We start from the raw sequence: 23,536 nt of genomic DNA on the forward strand, positions 1-23,536 counted from the left end.
TTTATGACCTTTTTCCAACTACAATACCAATCATAAGGTCCTTCCAACTCTTTCAGGCCATAATGTGCACTAATTAAAAAACAATTCCCACAATTCCTGATGAAGAGGCAAAACTCTAGTGAGGAAAAATCGGCTATGCATTTTTTAAAAATTTTTTGCCTTTAGTCTCTCATATACTGTAATCCCAAGAACATCCTTTTCATGTTAGAAAACCCCGCCCTAAAGCAAAGTTTCTCAACATTGGCAATTTTTAAAATGTTTGGTTAGGGAATTATTCTGGGAGTTGAAATGCCTACTACTTAGTGGTTGAGTGCCAAGGTTGAGAAATGCTGCCCTAGGGTGCTCTGTATCTGTCAATGCTCTATTAGCATCTACTGCTCTTGAAGGAGACAGCATTGTAGCCCTGTCAATCTCCTTTTTCATTCTGCTTTGGAGATGTACTCATGACTTACTCCTTTTGTTTTCTGCTTGATTCATTCCTTTTGATTGTGATTCAACTACAGCTGTCTGCCCAAGAAATGTATTTAATCACCTTTGGACCAATGGTGAAATCCTGCCGGTTCCGTCTGGCTCGCGCAAACTAGTAGCGGCGGTGGCAGGTGGTTCGGTGAACCTGTACCAGCGGCAGTGTGAGGCTCCGCCCACCCGCATGGACGTCATTACTTCCTGGTTTTAACTAGGAACTAACCCTTTTTTGACCCTCTGCACATGTGCAGGCGGCTTCGCACATGCGCAGAGGGTTAAAAATCGGTTGTGACGATGGCACACGCACGAGTGGAGCAAGCACATGTGCCCAGTGCGTTTACTTCTGAACCGATAGGGAAGATAAGTAGATTTCACCCCTGCTTTGGACCCTGTGCTATAGAAAGAGAAAAGGGAAGCTGTCTTCTACTTTAAATCTTCTGTTTTCTCTTAACAGTAGACAAAGCTATGATTGATATTACCATGCTGCTGGCTTGAATATCACCTGAGATAACAATGCCCCTGCAAGATCCAGCCCGGACACCTTTTCTGAAGCCCTATAAAAAGTATTATGTAGCTTACTTTCCACATTGTTCTGAAGTTATGCTATGCAAAGGACATTATGGAAAATAATAAATTTCTCCCCAACCCCAATTCACACTTATTTACCATAAAGATTTATATAAGAGGCAGCACCCCAAGGAAACGTTGGAAAGAGATTCCTTATATCTAGAAATTGATTTTCCCAAAGCAGTTAAATTAAGTGGTGAATGATTGGTGAGCAGAAAACAATAGGTTGACAGGACCAATGCTCTGATTGGAGAATATGGATCTCTCAAAATGGCCCCATCTAATGCTACATTTTGTTGAGCTATTTAAACCTTATTTAAAGTGTGTATCTATTCCTTTTAGGTTTCTCTATTCAAACAAATAAGAACACGAACTGCTATACCACGGAATTTGCTTATTAAAGAAAATGTGCAGGTGATATAGACATTGTTGTACCTCCAAGTACTGAATTGTAGGAATTTGCATTGATTTTGCTCCATTCACTGCTAATAAAACAACACAGATGTCTTCAGAAATAGGAAAATCACGTCATCGGCCAAACGAAACCTACCTAATTTAATTTTCGGTATACAGTACAGATTTTGGTGATAATCCAGAAGATTATCTGATTATCAGCAACTGCCTGCAATATTGCAGGTTCAAGTCCCACCAGGCCCAAGGTTGACTCAGCCTTCCATCCTTTATAAGGTAGGTAAAATGAGGACCCAGATTGTTGGGGGGCAATAAGTTGACTTTGTATATAGTATACAAATGGATGAAGACTATTGCCTGACATAGTGTAAGCCGCCCTGAGTCTTCGGAGAAGGGCGGGATATAAATGCAAAAAAAAAAAAAAAAAAAAAAAAAAAAGATGTTGAATAAAAAGATTCATGCTTTTCAGTTTACAGGGGTCTTTTACAATGATCACTTTGAAACCTTTAACTGAATTCCATGTACATCTTAACTATCTTATTCAATTCAAAATGCTGTTTTATAAACTGCAAAATTTATTGTGATACTTACACATTTTTAAGGAATTTGGCATTAGGGAGCCATATCAACATTACAGTATATTGAGGCCACCAGGTTGAACAGCATGCATATTTACTATGTATAACAGTTTGCTATTTACAATAACTTACCCTGTAAGCAGCTGACTATAAACTAAGAAGAGACACACTAGCAAATTTTACAAATTTAAGTTTACAGCTTTTGATTTATTTGCATGTGTGTATATGTGTCTATTTTTATGCATGTATGTATGCATGTATCATGATAATGATAACAAATATATACATATGTGTACAATTGGTATTCATGGTGAAATTGCGTTCCACAAGATCTAACAGTTTTATTGTACATCACCAAGGAATTGTCTTTATTACTAAGTTGTTCTACAAAATGATCGAGTATGGCAATTTTTTGTTATTTTTAAGTGGGACTTTTAACAATTGAAGAAAAAGTGAAAAAGAAAATACAAATGCACAAATATACACTGGATACATTCTTTCCATCTCTCTCTCTCCCCCTACTGTATCTTCCTCCACCTCCTTCCCTCCCTCTCCCCCCCACCCTCGCTCTATAATCTCCATTATTTACTCAACATAACTGTACTAATTTCTTTTTTTTCTGTCCAAAGCTCCTGTTGATACTCAAACTTTAGATGTAAAATAAGTAATTGGAGAAACTTCCAAGTTATTTCTCCATATATGCAGTATTAATGTGTACCTCAAAAGGAAGAGGAACCTGAACTTCGGACAATTTAGACAATCCCACACAAAGAAAGGAAAAAAAGGAAGTGATTAACATTTTCAAATTCTCTATCTAGTCAACCTAGGATTGACAATTTCAGCTAAAGCAGCCCTGAAGATTATTTGTGCCGAATACATAGGTGCATCTGATACCCTTATATATACAGTAGTGTGTGTGTCAAAATCTACAGTTCAGAAAAGTTAAGATGAGGCAAAATGATAAATTTATATTAATAGAATAATCTCATATAGAAAATTCCACATTTCATATTTTCACATATAACACACATGTTCTCCTCTCTTTCCAGCCAAAAGAACCAAAATAGTATATTTAACTGCAAATCCAGTTGAATTTCCAGTTTATGAAAATAAGACTGAAGGGAAAAGAGTTGTATTGGGAAAAGAAGAGAATTGATTTTTTGGGTGGGGAAAGGGAGAACAAAATGGATGGCAAAAATACAAGAGTCAACTGGATAGAAAGAAAGAATAGAGTCAAGTACTGTGTTATAAAACAATTAACCAGAAAAACAGCTGCTCTTGAAGGGGTGAGAGCAATCTTCAGAGTGATCTGTCCTGATGTCATTTACATTTCCACCAATTCTCTTGTTCCCAAGGGCTTTTATTTTGTCAGCAAAACTAAAATCAATCCTAATTCCAATTCACAGCTATTATAAAACCAATTCCCAAATCAATGCATATTAATGCATGGATTTTTCAGAGAGATTTAATGCATAAATGTTCTATTTTCCTGAAAAAAAAATTTTTTCACTCAAGCAGAAAGTAAAGTAAAATTCTATTATCATACAACCTTTGTTGCATAAAATATATCCTACTACAAAATTATACAAGGAATAGACTGGATATGCAGATTAAAAAAAAACCACAAATAGCCTTTAGAAATGCTGATAAGGCATAGAAATAATGTGAGCAAATATCTATGCAACAGAGAGTCTTCCTGAGTTGTAAACATTACAGTTTTATACAATCTCACTTCTTGTACATTGCTTTGCACAAATATACACATATATGTTATTTCACAGGATTTGCTGCTATAAAAGAAAACTTGTCAAGTCATGGGCAACAGGAACATGGAACAATTCTATTGATTTCTTTCAAGTTCAAATCAGGACTGTTGTTCCCCGATTCATCAATACTACTAGAACATTGATCTAAACGTTTTTGGATCAGTAGAGATATCCCATCTGATTCCTGATAATCTTTTCTAGATTACCTCCTTCTTGATAAACTGGGATAATGTGAAATGGATAATCTCATTACTAAATGTGTTGGCCAAATGACTGTGGCAACATGTGGTCCTTAATGGGTCTACGTTCCCTCAAAGAGAGGTATGCACTGGATATCTCAGGGTTCTGTTCAGAGCCCAATACTCTTTGACATCTTTGTAAATTATTTAGATGAGAGAATAGAAAGAATGCTCATGAAATTTGTCAATGAAACACAGCTGGGAGAGAGTGTTAACACCACAAAAGATTCAAAGGATCTTGAAAAACTTGAACACTGATCCCCCATCCAAAAAATGTTCAGTGATGACCAAATGTTAAGGTTCTGAACTTATCTTAGCAGTAAGAAAGATCTGGATGTCTCGATAAACTACAGGTTAAGCAATACGGCACAGCTGCCAAAAGGGCCAATGGACTTTTTGGCTGTGTAAATAGACATATAATGTCAAGATCATGAGAAGCAATAGTACTACTATATGCTGAACTAGTTAGATTACATCTGGAATATTGCCATAATATAAAAAGAATGCGGAGGAACTGGAGACGATAAAGAAGAACAAATATGGTAAAGAGCACAGAGGTGAAATCCTATGAAGAATTTGGCCTTTTCAGCATAAGGAAAAGAGAGCTAAGGAAAGGCATGACAGCAGTCTACCAACACATGAAAGAATGTCAAGGGGCAGAATGTGTGGATTTATTTTCCACAGAATCTGAGGATAAGAAAAAACCTAGAATGAGTTGTTTTACCAATGAGATCCAAACTGGAAATAAGGAGGAATTTCTTGACTGTAAGAGCTGTTAAGCAGTGGAATAGCCTGCCTCCTGAAGTTTGATGAAGGTACTTCATCACTGGAAATTTTAAAGAAAAGATTGGATGCCCTTTGTCCAGGATGGTATAAGGATTCCTGCACTGGGCCAGGAGTTGGACTAGAAGTCCTCCAAGGTTCCTTTCAACCTCTATTATTTTATTTAAAATTAAAACAATGGAATCATTATTATTGTTTGCATCCAAAGCCAAGAATCTATATATAGGAGATATGACAAGCTACATTCTGAAGATTACTTTTTGTTGAACCATTACACTAGAAATATAGTCATTTAATATAAACAAAACAAAACAGAAATAAACATATCCTTTGAGATCTAAACTTCACTGATATCATGGAATAGCTTGACGTAACTAGAGCATTCAGGATGCTTGGAAACAAAGACAAGAGGAGAACAGTTTCCACTCTGGTAAATTTCTTATTGCTCTTAGGCAATAATTGTGTTGTTTTTTTTGTTAGAAATACTATGTACCATGATTTGGCAAAAGTCAACTAAAATTTCAGTATACTTTGACTATTTCCCAGCTAGATATCATTCAAAGAATAAACTTTTTTGTCTTCCAAACCATCATATTCTTTTGACTGTAAAACACATGAATACTTCACAATTTTAGAAAGATAGAACCATAATTAGTATAATGAAATGTCTGAAAATATATTGACTGTACCAAAGAATTTAGAGTAAAGTTAGAGATGAAACAGGAAATCTTACCTGATATAAAAATGTTCCACAGAGTTGGATTCTTTATTAAGTCAATTTTCTTCCTATCAACATGTTCACTGAAACTAGGTATTTTGTGGAAAAACAATCTTCTCCAGGAAATAAATTACTATGCTAACCTATAAAGTTCAAATATTATCTACAATTAATTTCTGTTTCATGTGTCAAGTACAGACACATGGTTTTCTCACATAACCATTAATTGAATATGAATAATTTAATAATTAGAAGCAGTGCTCTTTATGCCTGTACATAATTAAGGCAAAAAAAAGAACAACAAAGTACAATAATATGTGATCTTTATGTACTGATAAATTAACATGCAGTTGTAGAATTAGTAGTCGAATGCCAGCTTCCGTGGGGTCATGAATTCCTTCACTATTTCATCAGTGATCTGCTTTCGCCTTTGCTGGTGAGCCGCAATCAAGGGCTGAAGAGTTTCAATCAACACCTTCTTGAGTTCTCCTGTCAGTAGGGCTCCACTTGTGTAAGCCTGCCAAAGAATGTCACAGTAAAAGGGAATGGTCCTATCCAATAACATCTCCTGCTAATCTCCTGAAAGGTACTGTGCGGGCATGGAAAGCACTCTGCCTTTCTTAACTGAAAGTATCATTCCCTCCAAAGGTCTTATACAACATCATAGAAAGGGATACTTTAGGCACAAGAAAGTGGATTGGAGGTGCAATTTGATGACTCAGGAGTTCCTTCTAACTCCCTGAATAGTTAGCCAGGGCAGTGGTATAAGGACTGGGAAGAGACAGAATCAATTCAACTTTCAGACTTGGAAATTGACTGAATGACTTTGGGCTAATCATTCCCACAACCATTTAGTGTTTGGGATAAAGAGCCGTGGTGGCTCAGTGGTTAGAATGCAGAACTGCAGGCTACTTCTGCTGCCTGCAATTTGGCAGTTTGAATCTCACCAGACTCAAGGTTGATTCAGCCTTTTATCCTTTAGAGGTTGGTAAAATGAGGACCCAGATTGTTGGGGACAATAGGCTGACTCTGTAAAACCGCTAAGAGTGCTGTAAAGCCCTGTGAAGCGGTATATAAGTCTGCTATTGCTATAAAGCGGGAGAGAGGAGAACCACATACACCATCTTGAATGTCTTGGAGACAAGGCACAATTTAAATTTTAAAAAGTAACTTTTATTTTAAATAATTATGCTATATTGAGAAGAAACAATATTAAATTTATAGATGAAAAATATAAATTTTATATTTTATGAATGAAATGCTTTAAGAAAAAAAAACTCTTATAGTTTGGCTCAGGAATCTGGCTCCTTGTGGTACCAAACCATGATGATCATCTCTGAATATTTTTTTCAAGATGAACAGAATGTCAGGCCATTCATCCAGAAAAACCTCTTCTGCTAGTAAAGAACTCTGAAAGACAATGGCTTCTGAGTTTTTTTTATGCAGAAGAGGTTTTTCTGGAACCTTGACACAGAACATTTCAAAAAGAAGATGGCAATTACCTGCTTAATTTGTTCTAATCTGTCATCATCCTCAAGGAAGAAGGTAAGGTACATATAAGACACATCTACATCACAATTGCCACCATATTGTCTGTGCTCTTCAACAGTGTCTTTGCCACCAGAGAAGGCATGCTTATTAATCTGGAGCAAGATAGAAGAGTATGTACATGCATTAGAAGTGGGGGAAAGCTTTTATACAAAGTAAACTTTATATATAATAAACAGCATCTATAGATTTTTTCAATATTAATCAACGTATTACAGTTAAATCTTATATAAGCTTCAGGTAGCATATAGTATTCCGATACTGCAAAGTAAAGAAGGTCACATCGAATCAAAAACAAGAGCATATTAATCAAAACTGAGTTACATTTCAACCTGTGGTCCACCAAAAGCCTGCGAAGCTGGCAGCAGATTTGGGACAGTGAGGAGACTGGGGAGGACAATGGGCCAGTCCTGGAGTCAGGGAAGGCCCCGATGAGGGCTCTTCCCCGGAGGGCTTTGCGTCCAGGGAAGGCCTGGACGAGGGCTCTGTGATGGGGCCAGAGCCATCTGGAAGCGATGCGTGGACTCTGGAGCCTCCAGAGGCAGACAGCAGAGAGGCAGAGAAACAGGAGGAGCCTGTTCCTAGTGCACAAATGCAAAGAGCTGCCAGAAGGCAAGAGCAGCTAAAGCAAAAAGGACGACTCGGGAGTAAGGCCAGGAGATGATTGGCCCCTCCCATAAGGCTTAAAAGAGCAGCAATGGCTTTGGGCTCTTTGTAGGAAAGCAACGTTGCTACATCTGTTTTGAGTTGGCATCTCTTGTTTCTGAACTTCATGTACCTTTGCCAAGGAAGGTCTTTGGCAGGCTGCCAAAGAAGATAAAGGTTTGTGATAAGCCCGAAGGACTTTTTCTGAAGGATTTGTTTTGGAATTAATTTGGACTAAGCTGAGAATGAAGTAATTCTCAGCTGTTCTAATAAAATGTATTTGTTTAGGTAATATATTTGTCTGATAATAACTACTTATTTTGAATATTTTTGTAACTGAGGAAAAACATATTCAAACATGGCATCAGAAACAAGTGAAAAAAACAAAGCATTTTGGGTATTACACATCTAAGAAATATGTTTTTTTCCTATTAAACCTGTTCTGAGATTCATTTTTGTTCAAATATCATATTGATGTTGCTTTGCAAAGGGTCACATGCAATCTCCTTCAGGGAAGAGATTGCATGTTGTGAGAGATATGCAAAACATGGCTGATGAGGGAAGCCCACGCTCCTTAAAGCCAAGCAGACTGAGATTACACACCTTGATAACTGGCCTAGCAACTGTCAAATGATTCCATGGGGCAATGGAGAGACAGTCAGTTGCAGGATCCTTAATACATTAAATACTTCTGTTACTTTAGCTTGCAGTGCAAAGACACATGGTTAGTGTGAAGTATTTAAGTCTCAGTCTGCTTAAGAATATAGTTTTCAATATTTGCTACATTCTTGGGGGAAAAAAAATGTAGAGCTGAAATGAATAGTCTGTGAAGACAAAGCAGCAAGCTGGAATTCAAAAGCAACACAACCTGTGTGCAGCACTAGTCTCTTACCTTTGTTTTGATTTGCTTGGGTGTATCAGTAAGAAAGATGGAGGAGTTAGGATCGCTAGCACTCATTTTTGTTTGTGCTCCCTGCAAAGCTGGGAAGAAGACAGAATGCAGTAATGCTGGCTTGGGAAAGCCAATCCGAGGAGCTACATCTCTTGTCATTCTAAAATAGGGATCCTAAAAACAAGGGGGGAAAAAACTCAGAACAAAAAGCATCACATCATTGCCCTGTGCGCTCCCATAGGGAGGGTCTCCTCAGGGTGCTGTCAGTCAAACAATGTCGGCTGGCGACCCCCAGGGGGAGAGCCTTCTCTGTGGGGGCACCTACCCTCTGGAATGAGCTGCCTCTGGGGTTACGTTTGCTCCCCGACCTCCGGACCTTCCGACGAGAGCTCAAGACCTTTCTGTTTCACCGCGCAGGGCTGGCCTAATTGTAATATAGTTTTAACTTGGGTTTTATTATCGTTTTATTAATAGTTTTAATGGAATTTGGCTTAATTGAATTAGATTTTTAAAATTATTTTTTAATTTATTGTTGAATCTGTTTTATGTTGGCTATAAACCACCCTGAGTCCTTCGGGAGAAGGGCGGTATAGAAATTAAATAAATAATAATAATAATAACCTGTTATAATGTAAGTCAGGAGAGGAAGAACACTACAAATGGTACAAAGTGTTGGAAAACTTTTGTTTCTTAAATTTCCTTAGTTAAATTGTGTAAAAAAGATAGAAGCTTGCATTAAAGGCAAGCTGCAACTAGAGATCTGCAGAATATATATCTAATTCTAATAGATACTCTCGCTTTTTGTAATGGATTTGATGGAAGTTGTTTAAAACATCTCAGGTAGCTTTCTTACCTGATCAATTGCACATGGGATCAAACACTGGATATCCTTCCTATTGTTGAAGATCTCGGGAAATGATGAGCTAAAGGATGGAGCTGCTTGAATAGCAGGAAAACTTATCTTTCCTAGGAAAGCACAAAATACTCATTTGTCCAGTAAAACATAATGAAAAATAAAGTAGTTAAATATACAGAAATTAGATTTCAATGTTATAAGAAATGCTAGTTAAGAGAGGCCTAAAGTTAAATTACTTATTACATGTAAAGAATGTATATAAATATATATCAGAATTAAATATTTAGCAGGTAACATGCAAGCAAATAAATATTTTAAAATCTTAGATAGTAATTTGAAGGATAACAATTGAAGGTTTGCAAAAATGGCTGTTACTTGGTGACAGTGATTTTTACTTGATGTTATGATCTTGGAACCATTTCAATAACCGAAGTATTATTTTCCTTTTCTGTACACCACACTTTTAACTTTCTAAACATTATCTAAGCAGAAATGACAATCTCCCAGGTTCAAGTACAGGACGGAAAAACCTGAGACCATCAAGTTCACCCTCACCATTAGCAATGGTGTTTGAAGATGTTGTGAGCTGTAGTTCAGCCATATCAATTCAATCACAACAATACACGAGCACACAATAGATTTAAGCTTAATGTGAACCACTCCAATCTTGATTGCAGAAAATATGACTTCAGAAACAGAGTTGTTAATGCCTGGAATACACTACCAGACTCTGTGGTCTCTTCCCAAAATCCCTAAAGCTTTAACCAACTTTAACTATCTAATATTGACCTCACCCCATTCCTAAGAGGTCTATAAGGGGCGTGCATAAGAGTACCAACGTGCCTACCATTCCTGTCCTAAAGTTCCCTTTGATTGTATCCAATTTCATATAGTTATTACATACTTATGATTATATATTTGCTTATATATCGTATAATTATTTAATGCTTATGCTTATATATACTGTTGTGACAAATAAATAAAATAAAAAATAAAAATAAATATATCTGAAATTCTCTATCTATGGTAGATTGCAACTATAACAAATGTATATGTATATGTATATTATCCTTATAAAGCAAAAATGCCTCCAATGAATTTACTTAAGACATTTTTATTTCATATCCACCCTCACAACTCCCTCCAAAAGCTGAGGATAGTTTCTACATTAACTGTATCTCCAGAAAAATACGCTGAAGCATATGAAGCAAAGTTCATCATCTGTGGGATTCTTCATGGTTAAGTAAAATTTGAACCTGCTGTCCCTGGCATTAGTCCAAGATTCAAGCACTGTATTTCACTGTTTTGCTTTTTGGAACCAGAACTTCAGGTAAGTTAATGTTTCCAATATCTTCTATTAATTAGTTACTAGAATTCTATCGTAACTCACCTATGCAGTCACTATCTGTGAAACCGAAGATTCCTTTCACTTGGTTGAATGTCACATGCTTTTGAACTTTAACAATATTTTCATAGAAGCCTACGCTTGTCCTGGGAAAAGGGTAGAGAAATCAAAATCTAAAATCTCAACACAGAGAAGACTGTTCTTGAGAATGCTCATAGTCAATATTGCAATCAGATATGACGAAACTTGGATGTTTAATATATTGTATTCAGAATTAAGTTTAAGTAAACTTTAAGTTACTTTAGCTTTTTCACAAAGCATTTCCAAATTATTTTATTATAGATTTCACTTTACTATAAAGGTACTTACAAGCTTATACAGATTTATTATGTTTCATATTGTATTTAAGCCACAAAGAACTGTCATACTTTTTCATTCTATTTTTTTTCTTCGGATAAAGGATCACCAATTGATTTCAATAACCAAAGTTATTTCAGTTTTCACTCTCCAAAGCTACTAATGACCACAAGATATTAGCAGAACTCATTCTGCTGTGTTCATCAGGTCAATGCAGCCTGGCAAAGGTCCAGGAATTGGGCCAAGTCAGCTCAAAGAGTTTAATATATTACACATTCTAAGTTTGCAATCTTAGAATGTTAAAACTCTGTAGAAAACCACAAGATGGTTTTTCAGAGCCTAGCCAAACAATATACACAGCACAATTTAAGAACGTTTTTCTTTGAATAAAATACTGTTTCTTCTAAAGCTGAAAGAATTTAAAGTACTGCTGTAGCTCTATTTATTCCCCTTAATGCAATAAAACGTAAGAATTACATTCCAGCCATGACATTTGAATCTCTTCAAATGACTCGTTAGTGTAATAAAGAAATAAAGGGTTATCAAACATACTTTTAACTCAAAACAAAATTATTCTATAGAAAAATACTCTTTATGATGGCTTTTATTTCAAAAAGCTTTTTTAAGCAGTGTTCTTTCTAAAACTGACACATGCCATATTATGTATTAGATTTCCTGAAAGAAGCTTGGTTAAAGAAGCACCAGTGAACTGTGTTAAGGTTGCTGGATAGTTTAATATCACCTAAAAATGACTAATTTTGATCATTCAATTATTAAAAAAAATGAAATCCTTACCCCATATAAGAGAAATCAGAAAAGATAAAAGTTTTATTAATGTCAAATCCACAGGCTATTATGTCCTTGATGTTTTCTATAGCATACTGGTAGGCTTTCTCAATGGTCAGATCTTTCCATAAATATTTCTCATCATCAGTCATTTGAATGACTAATGGAACATTAAATGTTTCTTGTAACCACCTAGTAAGAAACAAAACAAGTTTACAAAAAACAAGTATTTCTAGGTAACATCTACCCTGTTTCCCCCAAAATAAGACATCCCCTGATAATAAGCCCAAACAGGCTTTTGAACACATGGCAATAAGGCCAAATGCTTATTTCAGGGTTCAAAAAAATATAAGACAGAGTCTTATTTTCGGGGAAACACGGTAGTTAAATTATGTGATATGCAAATGACAAGTTAATAAACTTATTTACAATCACTTCTGTAGCCTTTGGACAAGGCTATTTTCTCAGTCAGCAACATTTATTTGAGTATACCTCTTGGTATGTAGATACACACCTGCCTACGAATATGCTAATAATAATGTGGTAATGCATATATAGCTATTTTGCAAGAAAAATACATGTACCTGTATATGATAAATTGTGGAAGTAGTTTATCTTGTAACTGATATGTATAACAAGCCATGCTGACATCAAAATGATACATGTATCTTTGAATCATAGTGTAAATGATATGATTACATAATTATTTTATGACATTTGAAGCAAGTACATTAGACATGTCATTTAAGTGATGATGCCATGACAAACAAATATTTGTTTTCCTGCCCAGTCCTTGGAGATGTTCATGCGTCCTTGGAATGATAGTACCCTCTTCCTGCATAGTAGTAGTTTTCATCTTAAAATACAAATCAATTTAGTAATGCCATTAGTTTATTTCTATTAATAACACTGTACATTACTGAAACATTAATTTTCTTCACATCATATCAATACATTGTACCTTGAGTTCTAATATTTGATTTTATTGTGCTTAATTGTGCATGTAATTTTCCTACAGCAACAATTATTTTGGACAACTCATGCAATTACAGTACTTAAATTTGTTATTCAGATTTTGGGAATCAACTATTTCATTTCCCCCCCTGCAGCATTAGATATAACTTATGTCTCTAGATACCATACACCATACTTGGCTCATGCTATGACAGATATTAATAAATACTATGCCCTGCCTGTATAAAACAACAAACTGCCTGAACAATCTCAAATAATAATTGTTCCTCTTATCTCCAATCCTTCAGTGAAAGCTGTTGGTTTCAAATTGATGCATAATTGAGTACCTTATTTATTTTATTTATTTATTTTATTAGATTTTTATACCGCCCTTCTCCCGAAGGACTCAGGGCGGTGTACAGCCAAATTATAAAACAATACAATATACAAATTAAAACAAAAACTTAAAACAAGCATATTTCATAAATGGCCGAAATTTAAAACAATCAATTTTAAACCCTTAAAGTTCATAAATAACCCCGATTAAAATTATTTAATAAACTTTTACGCCAGTCCCACTTGAATAAATAAATGCGTTTTCAGCTCACGGCGAAAGGTCCAAAGGTCAGGCAATTGGCGCAAACCAGGGGGAAGTTCGTTCCAAAGAGTAGGAGCTCCGACAGAGAAGGCCCTTCCCCTGGGGGCCGCCAGCCGACATTGCTTGGCGGACGACACCCTGAGAAGACCCTCTCTGTGTGAGCGTACGGGTCGGTGGGAGGCATAAGGTAACAGCAGGCGGTCCCGTAAGTACCCGGGCCCTAAGCCATGGAGTGCTTTAAAGCAGCACCTCACAGGAATGTTCTTGAGCAGCCTTTGTGAGAGCCCTTGATTGGATCGCATTATCATTGTATTAACTAAGTTTTGGATTAATAGATTTTGAATTCTACAATACTGGTACCTTGTAAATTTTTCAAGCACCTCTGGAAATGGAGCACTATATAAACTGAAGCCAAAATTGGATGCAAATATTTTTAATGAGCAGAAACATGTATGCATTAAAAATATTTGTATCTTTTTATAAGATGTTTTATAGATGGCATTTAGATCCTAAGAAATTATCATGTATGTATCCAGATATGCAAGCGAAATGTTGGAGATGTAATTGTGATGATGCTACATATTTTCATGTATGGTGGACTTGTAAGAAAATTAAGTCTTTCTGGATAAGAATCTGGTGGATTATGCAGAATGTTCTGAAGAAGAAGATAAAGTTCCTACCGCAATTTTTCCTTTTGGGAATAACAACGGACTGTACAGTGATTGAGACTAAGTTGATTTTGAACTTAATAACAGCAGCACGACTGTTGATTGGACAATATTGGAAGAAAAAAGAATTACCCACAATAGAAGAATGGATATTGAAAGTTTCCAATTTGGCTGAGATGGCTAAAATCTCAGCCTTCTTGAAAGACAGTACTCAAGAAAAATATTTAAATGAATGGAAGAACTGGATTGATTATATTCAAAATAGATATCAGATTATGAAATTTCGGATTGCTTTTGAATGAAGGATGTTATTTTTGATTTTAATGGAAGAAGTCAGGTTATGTGAGAGAGAAAGATTATAATTGTGTTAGATTTTAAAAATTTAATGTATGACTGTTTTGTTTAAGGAACTATACCTTGTGTTTGCTCCGGGAAGTCCGGGGGGGGGAGGGGGGTTTAGGAGGGAGGGGGAAAAATGTAATTGTTGTAAAACCTTTTCAATTAAAAAAATATATATTTGTATCCAATTTGGGGTGATTTCCCCTTCCCACAAAAGTACCTTATATACAGCACAGTTCAGGAGAGTATACTAAAGTTCAAGAGTTATTTCCAGAAGAGACAACAACGAAGAAATGATATTTCTGTAAACTTTTCTGTATATTGATCTCAACCTTCATGTCCTAATTCCAGATCTCAGCAATTAGCATAATTGCTAGATCTTAGCATTAGCATAATCTACCACTGAAATTAACCACTTTTAAAATAAGAAATCATTTAATAAAAAAAAAAAACTTAGCAGAATTACTTACTTTGTAAACATAAATGGGATAAGGTGCCCAACATGCATTGTCTCAGATGAGGGACCTCTGCCTGTATAAAGGTAAAATGGCTTCTTCTGTTCATAGGCATCGAGAATTTGGTTCATATCTCTGGAAGAAAATGAGGAAACATTGTGTGCTTTTTAAGAAAATGCCCAGTCATATAAAGATAAATGAGAGCAGCATGAGCACATTTTAGGGATTATTTTGTATTTAAAAAAAATCCTATGCCATAATTTATATCATGTGACAACATTCTAGCTTTGAAATACAAGGAATGTAGGACCACCATTTCCATTTCATGGTCCAAGTTTTAGTTTTCTTTCATAGGGATGCTTATAGAATAGTACTCAAAATATTAAGATGAATGAAAGAGGCGTTTAGAAAGGGTATTTTGTTTGATTCAAATAAACTAGTGATAAAGCACACTTACCTATGAGAAAAGAAAATACCTCGCCGTAGAAAATGATGTGGTTTATGACCTGTAATTCTTTCTATTCTATTGATGAGGTCTTTATCAATTTTGCTACTGCCAAATCGAACTGAAAACAACAGAAATAGAGGCTAAATTACATACATGATGGTGAATAAATTAATGAACAGTATATCATAAGAGCCCCATTCCTCAGAAAATAAATGGGAAAATAATTGAAATGTTTTGAAAAGGTTGTACCACATGTAATTGATGAACATATAAGAGAACTACATTTGATCTCAAATGAAAGGTCAAACAGTGATGATTCATGGTGATTTGATTGGTCTCCTAAAATCTCCACTTATGATGGCTGGTCTTGTCTTGAAAATTAACTGTACAATAAATGTTTGCTGACAGAACATGTCTACTTATGCAATTAATTAGATTTCAAGCTACCTGTTTCAATCTATATTATATTACCTTCATAATTCAGTAAAAATTTCATCATCATGTCTGAATATATAGTATATCCTAAGATTTATGCTGTAAAATCTACTGAATACAATGCATATTTTGCTTTTTGAAGGATCAGTTAAACTCTACAGCAGCTGTATTATTTGGTTTCAATCCTTAAATAGTAACATAAAAATGGGCTATTTCTATGTTACTTATCCCCATTCCAGTGACACTGTCACATCCCACGGCTTTTAGAATCTAAATAGAATAGAATAGAATAGAATAGAATTTTATTGGCCAAGTGTGATTGGACACACAAGGAATTTGTCTTGGTGCATATGCTCTCAGTGTACATAAAAGAAAAGATACGTTCATCAAGGTACAACATTTACAACACAATTGATGATCAATATATCAATATAAATCATAAGGATTGCCAGCAACAAGTTATAGTCATACAGTCATAAGTGGAAAGAGATTGGTGATGGGAACTATGAAACGATTAATAGTAGTGCAGATTCAGTAAATAGTCTGACAGTGTTGAGGGAATTATTTGTTTAGCAGAGTGATGGCCTTCGGGAAAAAACTGTTCTTGTGTCTAGTTGTTCTGGTGTGCAGTGCTCTATAGCGTCGTTTTGAGGGTAGGAGTTGAAACAGTTTATGTCCAGGATGCGAGGGATCTGCAAATATTTTCACGGCCCTCTTCTTGATTCGTGCAGTATACAGGTCCTCAATGGAAGGCAAGTTGGTAGCAATTATTTTTTCTGCAGTTCTAATTATCCTCTGAAGTCTGTGTTTTTCTTGTTGGGTTGCAGAACCGAACCAGACAGTTATAGAGGTGCAAATGACAGACTCAATAATTCCTCTGTAGAATTGGATCAGCAGCTCCTTGGGCAGTTTGAGCTTACTGAGTTGGCGCAGAAAGAACATTCTTTGTTGTCCTTTTTTAATGATGTTTTTGATGTTAGCTGTCCATTTGAGATCTTGCGATATGATAGAAATAATCATGATTTTAAAAATTCTGAACTGAAAAAACATCCTTCCACTGCTGCCCATAAAAGTAGGGAATTAAAAAGGAAAGGAAACTTAATAAGGCTTCTTTGGGAATCTTGAATATTAAAAAAGCATAGAAGTTGAATCAAATCAAGGTCAATGAATTCTAGCATCTTAACAATGACACGTTCATGAAACCCCACCTGCAGAACTTGAAGCTAGTGCCCATCTGGCAATAGGGAAAGATAATATTTTATGAGAAGTGCTATTTGAAAATGAAGAACCAATTTTTACAACTTCAAGACTATGGGAAAAATAGAGCAGTGCCTAAAGAGCATCCTTAGAGAGTCTTTATAAGTGTGCTGTATTTCAAACAACATCTATACCCCCATTTTATTCTGCTAACTCATTTAATTTTAATTTATATTAATATTTAATGTTTCAACATTTTTAATATTCTGTACTACATTTTAGAATGTTGTAAGCCTCTCAGTGACATGGGTGGCATATAAATGTAATAAATACACAAATATGTTTTTTAAAGGTAATAGAACCCCACACACCTATAAGTTTATCATAGTCCACTCCTTTTGCATTGGATGTCTGCACTGTCCAGGGGTCCACAAAATCATCCTCTTCAACGCTGTCTGGACAGTTACTGACTGGAGTGAAATCTGTTGGAGGAGAATCTGCTTTATATTCCTGACCTGTTGCTGTTTTATACGTTACTTTTAATGACAGCAACAACTTAACTGCAGCATCAATTTCATCCTGGGAATAAAATAATAAAAAAACATAATAGCATTCAAATAAATTAAGTTTAGAGACACTGAACTTAGCAATTATATACATATATACATATTCAATGTTCTCAACATCTATCAGGCATAGAAATTACAATGCGAAGACAAAAATCTGCATGAGAATGAAATAGCTGGCTCTCTCTCTCTCTCTCTCAAAAAAAAAAAAAAAAGCAAAAGAAAATTCTCAAAACCACAATTACAGCCAAACAATCTTCTTGTGTAATGTTGAGCACGTCACTCAAGGCCTCTATTGCACTTTTTCCACTTGCAAAACAGGTACAAATATTTATCTATTTCATATGGGTACAGTGGAATCAAAAAGGAAAGGTTATTATAAGTATTTCATGTAAGATTTTGGCGAGCTTACTCCAACCAGAACCAAATTGCTTCACTTGCTTATCACGTCTTTCTTCAAAATCCAAGTATTTTTACAGAATGCTTTATTTATATAATTTATACGGCTGCCTGCCTCACAATATGATCCCTAACTCACTATATGGCTTGAGATAGTGCACAAAGATTAAAAATCCAACGGGGGAAAAACATTAGTTCAGGATGGTAAATGATTCATTCTAATCCTACAATAACCTCAGTAACAAAACTTGCCTAACCTCCAGGCCTGAAAGTCTGAGAAAACAGGTCTTCAGTGACTCACAAAAGGCTAATAGGATTGGGGTCATCCAGAATCTCTTGGGGTTGTGTGATACTGTTCCACAAGGCAGGCTGTGCTACAAAGAAGGCATGATTTCTAGATCCAATAAGTTGACATTGTTTAACAAAGGTCACTGGGGCATGTCCTTTTTGCAAAATCCAGAGAGGTGAGCAGAAACAATGGGAAAAAGGCAGCCCTGCACTTCATTTAGGCTTAGCCTTTATGCATATCTGTGCATATATATGTATCAAAGGTGAAATGCTCCCGGTTCGGACCGGATCGCCTGATCTAGTAGCGATGGCGGCGAGTGGTTCGGAGAACCGGTAGCAAAAATCCCTGCCCCCCCCATGCCCAGCTGAGTCGCACAATCATCAGAGGGTTTTTTTAACTTTTAAAAGCATTTTTCTTCGGCCGAAAAAATGCTTTTAAAAGTAAAAAAAAAAAGCCTCTGATGATCACACGGCTCAGCTGGGATCGTCAGAGGCTTTCAAAAGCATTTTTTCTACAACTTCTTCAACCAAAGAGGTTGTAAAAAATGCTTTTAAAAGGCTCCTCTGACAATCCCAGCTGAGTTGCCTGATAGTCAGAGGCTTTTTTTTCTTTTAAAGGCAAAAACAAAGATGCTTTTAAAAGAAAAGAAAAGCCTCTGACGATCAGGCAACTCAGCTGGGATCTTCAGAGGAGCCTTTTAAAAGCATTTTTTCTACAACCTCTTCGGCTGAAGAGGTTGCAGAAAAAATGCTTTTAAAAGTAAAAAAAAAAAAAAAAGTTGGCCACGCCCACCCAGTCATATTTACCACCACCACCACCAAGCCACGCCCACAGAACTGGTAGTAACAAATTTTACATTTCACCACTGATATATCTACACATACATACACACATACACACTTCTATTGGAGCATCATATCTGACATGTTATAATTGGAGCACAAATTGCACAATCCTGAGCCTAAGTTTCCTTCAGGTAGAGTGAATGAAAGTTGGAGGTAGAGTGCGCAAAATAGCTTCCTGCCTGCTACTTAATGAAAAATTTCATTTCCCTCTCCAAATTCCTGATAACATCTAGTCTAAGATTTTTCAACCTGGACTTTATAGAACTGTAGGGTTATACAAGAACCTGAATGGGTTTCTGTGAGACTAAGGTAGAAAAGTAACTCTCTGCATGGGTCTGAGGGTTATGGGGAGGGTTTTTCCTTTAGTCTCTGGTAATACAAAAGCTTTCCATTTAAAAACTCTTCGCTAGGGAGTAAGGTATTCCCTCCTTCACAAAATCCTTGAATTCACTCAGCCTTCTTCTACCACACCATCACAGTGGAACTCATTGGTTACTGAGATGTTTACTAATCCTAATATATACCTAACTGCTTCAGGCTTGGAAGATTTCATATGCCACAATGGGCAAAGATCCGAAGGGCAGGTAGCAATTGTCAGTTTTCTAAGCAGCTAATTCACAACCTTAAGTGGTCCAAAGCAAGACTGTATCCATCTTAGAACAGATAATACATTCATTGGTTACAGCTCTTACAGATTCTGTTAAAACTATTCAATCTAGATTGGAACAGATCTGACTGATTTTATCCATAGAATGTATGGCAGAACATTTACTATGAAGGTCCAGATTTTTTTTTTTTACTAAACCTACAGTAAAGATTTAGCAATTGAAAATAGGCTAGACAGATATTAAGTAAAGGAAAGCAAGCAACCAAAAATTATTTACACATTGCATTGTCACTGAATAAATCCTATGATGAATTCTAAATTTGTTCTTGCTCATTTTGTCATTTTTACTAGCAGTTAAACTTGCTGGAGAATAAGAAAAAGGTCTGAGGGACTCAGGTGGCAGTCAAGTAAGTAATCTGTTTGTGACCATTTCTTCCAAGTAATATTTGTGACTAGATGAGATGAACAAGCCAAGGATAGAGCAAAGGCTGAATCAGAAAAACTTTCCACTAGCCCAGTGATGGTTTTAAATCACTTTCAACAATGTAAGGAACACTTTTGCTTACAGAAGAAATGCTCTGGATCTAATACTATATTTTATCAAGAAACTTACAATTCAAGTCTGGTGGCATGATGACAGAAACACCCCCCCTCCAATCCAATTCAATACTCAATATTTTGTAGTAACACAATTTTATTACAAGGCAATTATGAAAATGTTTATATAGGTGGAATCCACCTATATAAACATTTTATATATATATTATGTGTGTGTGTGTGTGTATGTGTGTGTGTACACACACACACATATAAAAACAGATACATATAAATAAAAAATTCAACTAGCAAAGTATTGCTTTACCTTTGGTGCTTTCTTGGATTTCAGTGATCTGACATTTTCTCCTTGTGCAGCTATTTGTTCAAACAGTTCAAGAGGCTTAAGAGAGTAAAAGCTTCCATTTGGAATATCTGCCATTTTAAGGAGTGTGGAAAGTCTTGTATTTTTAATTTAAAGTGCGTCGTATGTTTTATCCAGAAACTTGAAAGCAGCAAGCTTGGAGAATTCTATAAGACAAATAAGAAATATTAGAATCTATCTATCTGTCTGTCTATCTATCTATCTATGAATGAATTACATAAGAATAATTCATTTACAGGTAGCCCTTGACTTATGACCACAATTGGACCCGGAACTTTCATTGCTAAGTAAGGCAATTAAGAAAGTTATGTCTGATTTTATGATTTTTTTTGCTACAGCTCTTAAGTGAATCACTGTGGTAAGTGAAGGATATGGTTATTAAGTGACATGGCTTCCTCCATTGACTTTGCTTGTCGGCTGGGAAAGTCACAAATGGTGATAACGTGTCCTTGGAACACTGCAACAATCCATGCCAGTTGCTAAGCCCTGAATTTTGACCACGTGATTGTGGAGGCATTGCAATAATCGTAAGTGCAAGTACTGGTTGTATATTACCTTTTTCAGTGGTGTTGTAGCTTTGAATAGTTGCCAAAAAAAGGGTTATAAGTCGAGGGGAATTTGTAGTTATTGATAAGATTAGTAGCACAATTACTAGTAAATGTACTTCTTTTAAAACAATGATACTGTTACTGTAATCAATGTCCAGAAGCAATTACATTTTAAAAATTCGTTTGTCAGCAAGGATAGATATTCCATAGCCTTTTCTGCCCTGCCTTCATCTGAAGTAGCCAAACCTATTTCAGACATCATTTGACATTGATAGCCTATCACATTCAAAATTAATTGGGGTTGTCTGAGCCAGATATTCTTGAGCACAAACTAGCGGGTCAGTGGTCAGGAATAATGGAATCTGAGGATCAAGGTTCATTCTCCAAGCTTGTGGGTTGCTTTCTGAACATTTTGTTACCAGGCTAGGTAGCATCTTTAGTGGAATTTAGGGAATGTCCTTTTTAGATAATTTAGGGGATGTTACCTAGCCTGGTAATGAAACGTTCCAAAACCAACTCACAAGCCCATAGAACAAACTTCCACCCTCATCCTACACCCAAGCTACAGATATTCACTACTATTGCATAATGGAATCTGTACTCCAATAATACCTGAAGAACAACAGATTTTCTATTCCTGATAAAATATCTTTAGAATTAAGTGGGAAACACCTTTACTTTTAACTTTTGCACATTCTGTATCTAAGTAAAATCAAAATGTCTGTTTTGATCAAATGGCATTGGCGGGTACAAGATATTAAACCCTGTCCCCTGTATCTGCATCATTTGCTCCTGAACTATCAGCTCCAGTGAAGATGTTGAACCACATAGGAAAAAGAAAGAAGAAAACTCATGTGATATGGCATTTAATCCATTTTTTACTATTTCATTGTATTTCTCATCAAACATTTTATGATTACATTGAAACTACAATTGCACAATCAACTAATTCCCTACTTTAATATGAGTAAATAACCTTTTCTATAATGCCTTTTAGCTATTTTTTGAGCTTTGACACATTATGTAATTGCCATTCCTCCAACTCAATGACTATATTTCTTCAAAAGTATACCAATTTTAACTTTGTGTTATGGCTTTGGAAGAGTATCATTGTACTAAATCAATTCAATTGTTGTATCAATCCAATATTGTTATTTGGATTTGAGGACCAGTTCTCCAAGATTTGACCATCAGGGCATACATCATCCTCACATGGCTCCAAAGGGGCGTGCATAAGAGCACAAAAGTGCCTACCGTTCCTGTTCCCTTCATTATAGTACTATATGCATACTTTTACTTATACTTTTACTTATATATACTTTTTCTCTCATGATGGGTTATTGATGGGTTATTGTTTATGTTGATGATTGTATATACTGTTGTGACAAAATGAAATAATAATAAAAAAATTTACAACTCCAAACCATCAATTTACAGGTCATGAGAAAGCCATTAGCCACTAGCAGAGTCCTCTCAGTTGACTTCCCACAAACCTGGGCTGAAAATAATCTGCTCTAAAATGAGCAGCTTCCCACATTTCCTTTCTGCACCTGGACTGCACCAGTGTCTGCCAGCATAGGAATATAGCAAACGAACACATCTTTTAAAAAGGAGAACAAGGAACCAAATCGTACCCTGAATATGAAAGTTACATCTACAAAGGTCTCATTAGACAATGTTAGGGAAGGGTTCAGTTTCAGTTTGCAATATGGGCGGAACAGTCGTCGTGGCATCTTTTACAGGGCCAGTATATGCATTTAACGAGAAAGCTTGAAAAGTCCTTTAAATATTGAAATCTTAATTATCAACCTCTTGATCAGGGTGGCCTGGTATTTACACAAGGGCTAATTTCCACGACAGCAAAAAAGATACATACCACGCCTATCTCCGAACTCAGAAAGTCAGGCAGAAGAAGCAGGTTTTCCTTTCCAACCCTAGATTCGGTTCTTCTGTCTCTCCTACGGAAACCTCTTTTCCCCTCCTCCAAAGATCCCCCCCCTTTTTTTTCTCCGATCCCCAGCCGACTTTTCAAGATAGCTAGAAGCCTCCTCGCTCTGCCTCCTTTCACCTTCCTTTTGCCTGCCTTTTACCTTACCTGTCCGCGGAATCCCCACTTCTTTCAGCGGCTCTCCAGCGGGAGCAACCCCATTGCATCAGCTAGAGCCACAGCTAGTGCGACGCTGATCGTCTTCCGATCAGGAAAGGCGTCCCTAGCCCGGAACTGAAGACAACGAGGAGGAGAGAAACCGACAGCGCTTCGCCCTGCGGGAAGGTCCGTCGGAGAGGCCAAACTCTCGTTAAACAAATAAAATA

The 23,536-nt window shown here is 36.1% G+C and overlaps 1 protein-coding gene across 2 annotated transcripts; it reads right to left on the reverse strand.

Annotated features, from left to right (window-relative positions):
* Nucleotides 1–2,000: 2,000 nt before the first annotated feature.
* WARS1 (tryptophanyl-tRNA synthetase 1) lies at nt 2,001–23,455 on the reverse strand. 2 transcript variants are annotated; one of them, XM_058162710.1, is made up of 11 exons: nt 23,319–23,455; nt 20,619–20,821; nt 17,422–17,629; nt 15,428–15,536; nt 14,986–15,105; nt 11,966–12,148; nt 10,859–10,959; nt 9,466–9,578; nt 8,613–8,786; nt 7,030–7,170; nt 2,001–6,044 (listed from the first exon to the last, which is right to left on the reverse strand). In XM_058162710.1, exons 2-11 carry the CDS (start codon nt 20,730–20,732, stop codon nt 5,886–5,888), a joined length of 1,422 nt encoding a protein of 473 aa, XP_058018693.1. In that variant the 5' UTR covers nt 20,733–20,821; nt 23,319–23,455; the 3' UTR covers nt 2,001–5,885. The 2 variants fall into 2 exon arrangements, with proteins under 2 accessions (XP_058018693.1, XP_058018694.1); XM_058162711.1 differs by lacking the exon at nt 23,319–23,455 and adding an exon at nt 23,100–23,246.
* Between the last annotated feature and the right edge of the window lie 81 nt (nt 23,456–23,536).

Source organism: Ahaetulla prasina, chromosome 1 (assembly GCF_028640845.1).
Source record: "Ahaetulla prasina isolate Xishuangbanna chromosome 1, ASM2864084v1, whole genome shotgun sequence".
Lineage (NCBI taxonomy): Eukaryota > Metazoa > Chordata > Lepidosauria > Squamata > Colubridae > Ahaetulla > Ahaetulla prasina.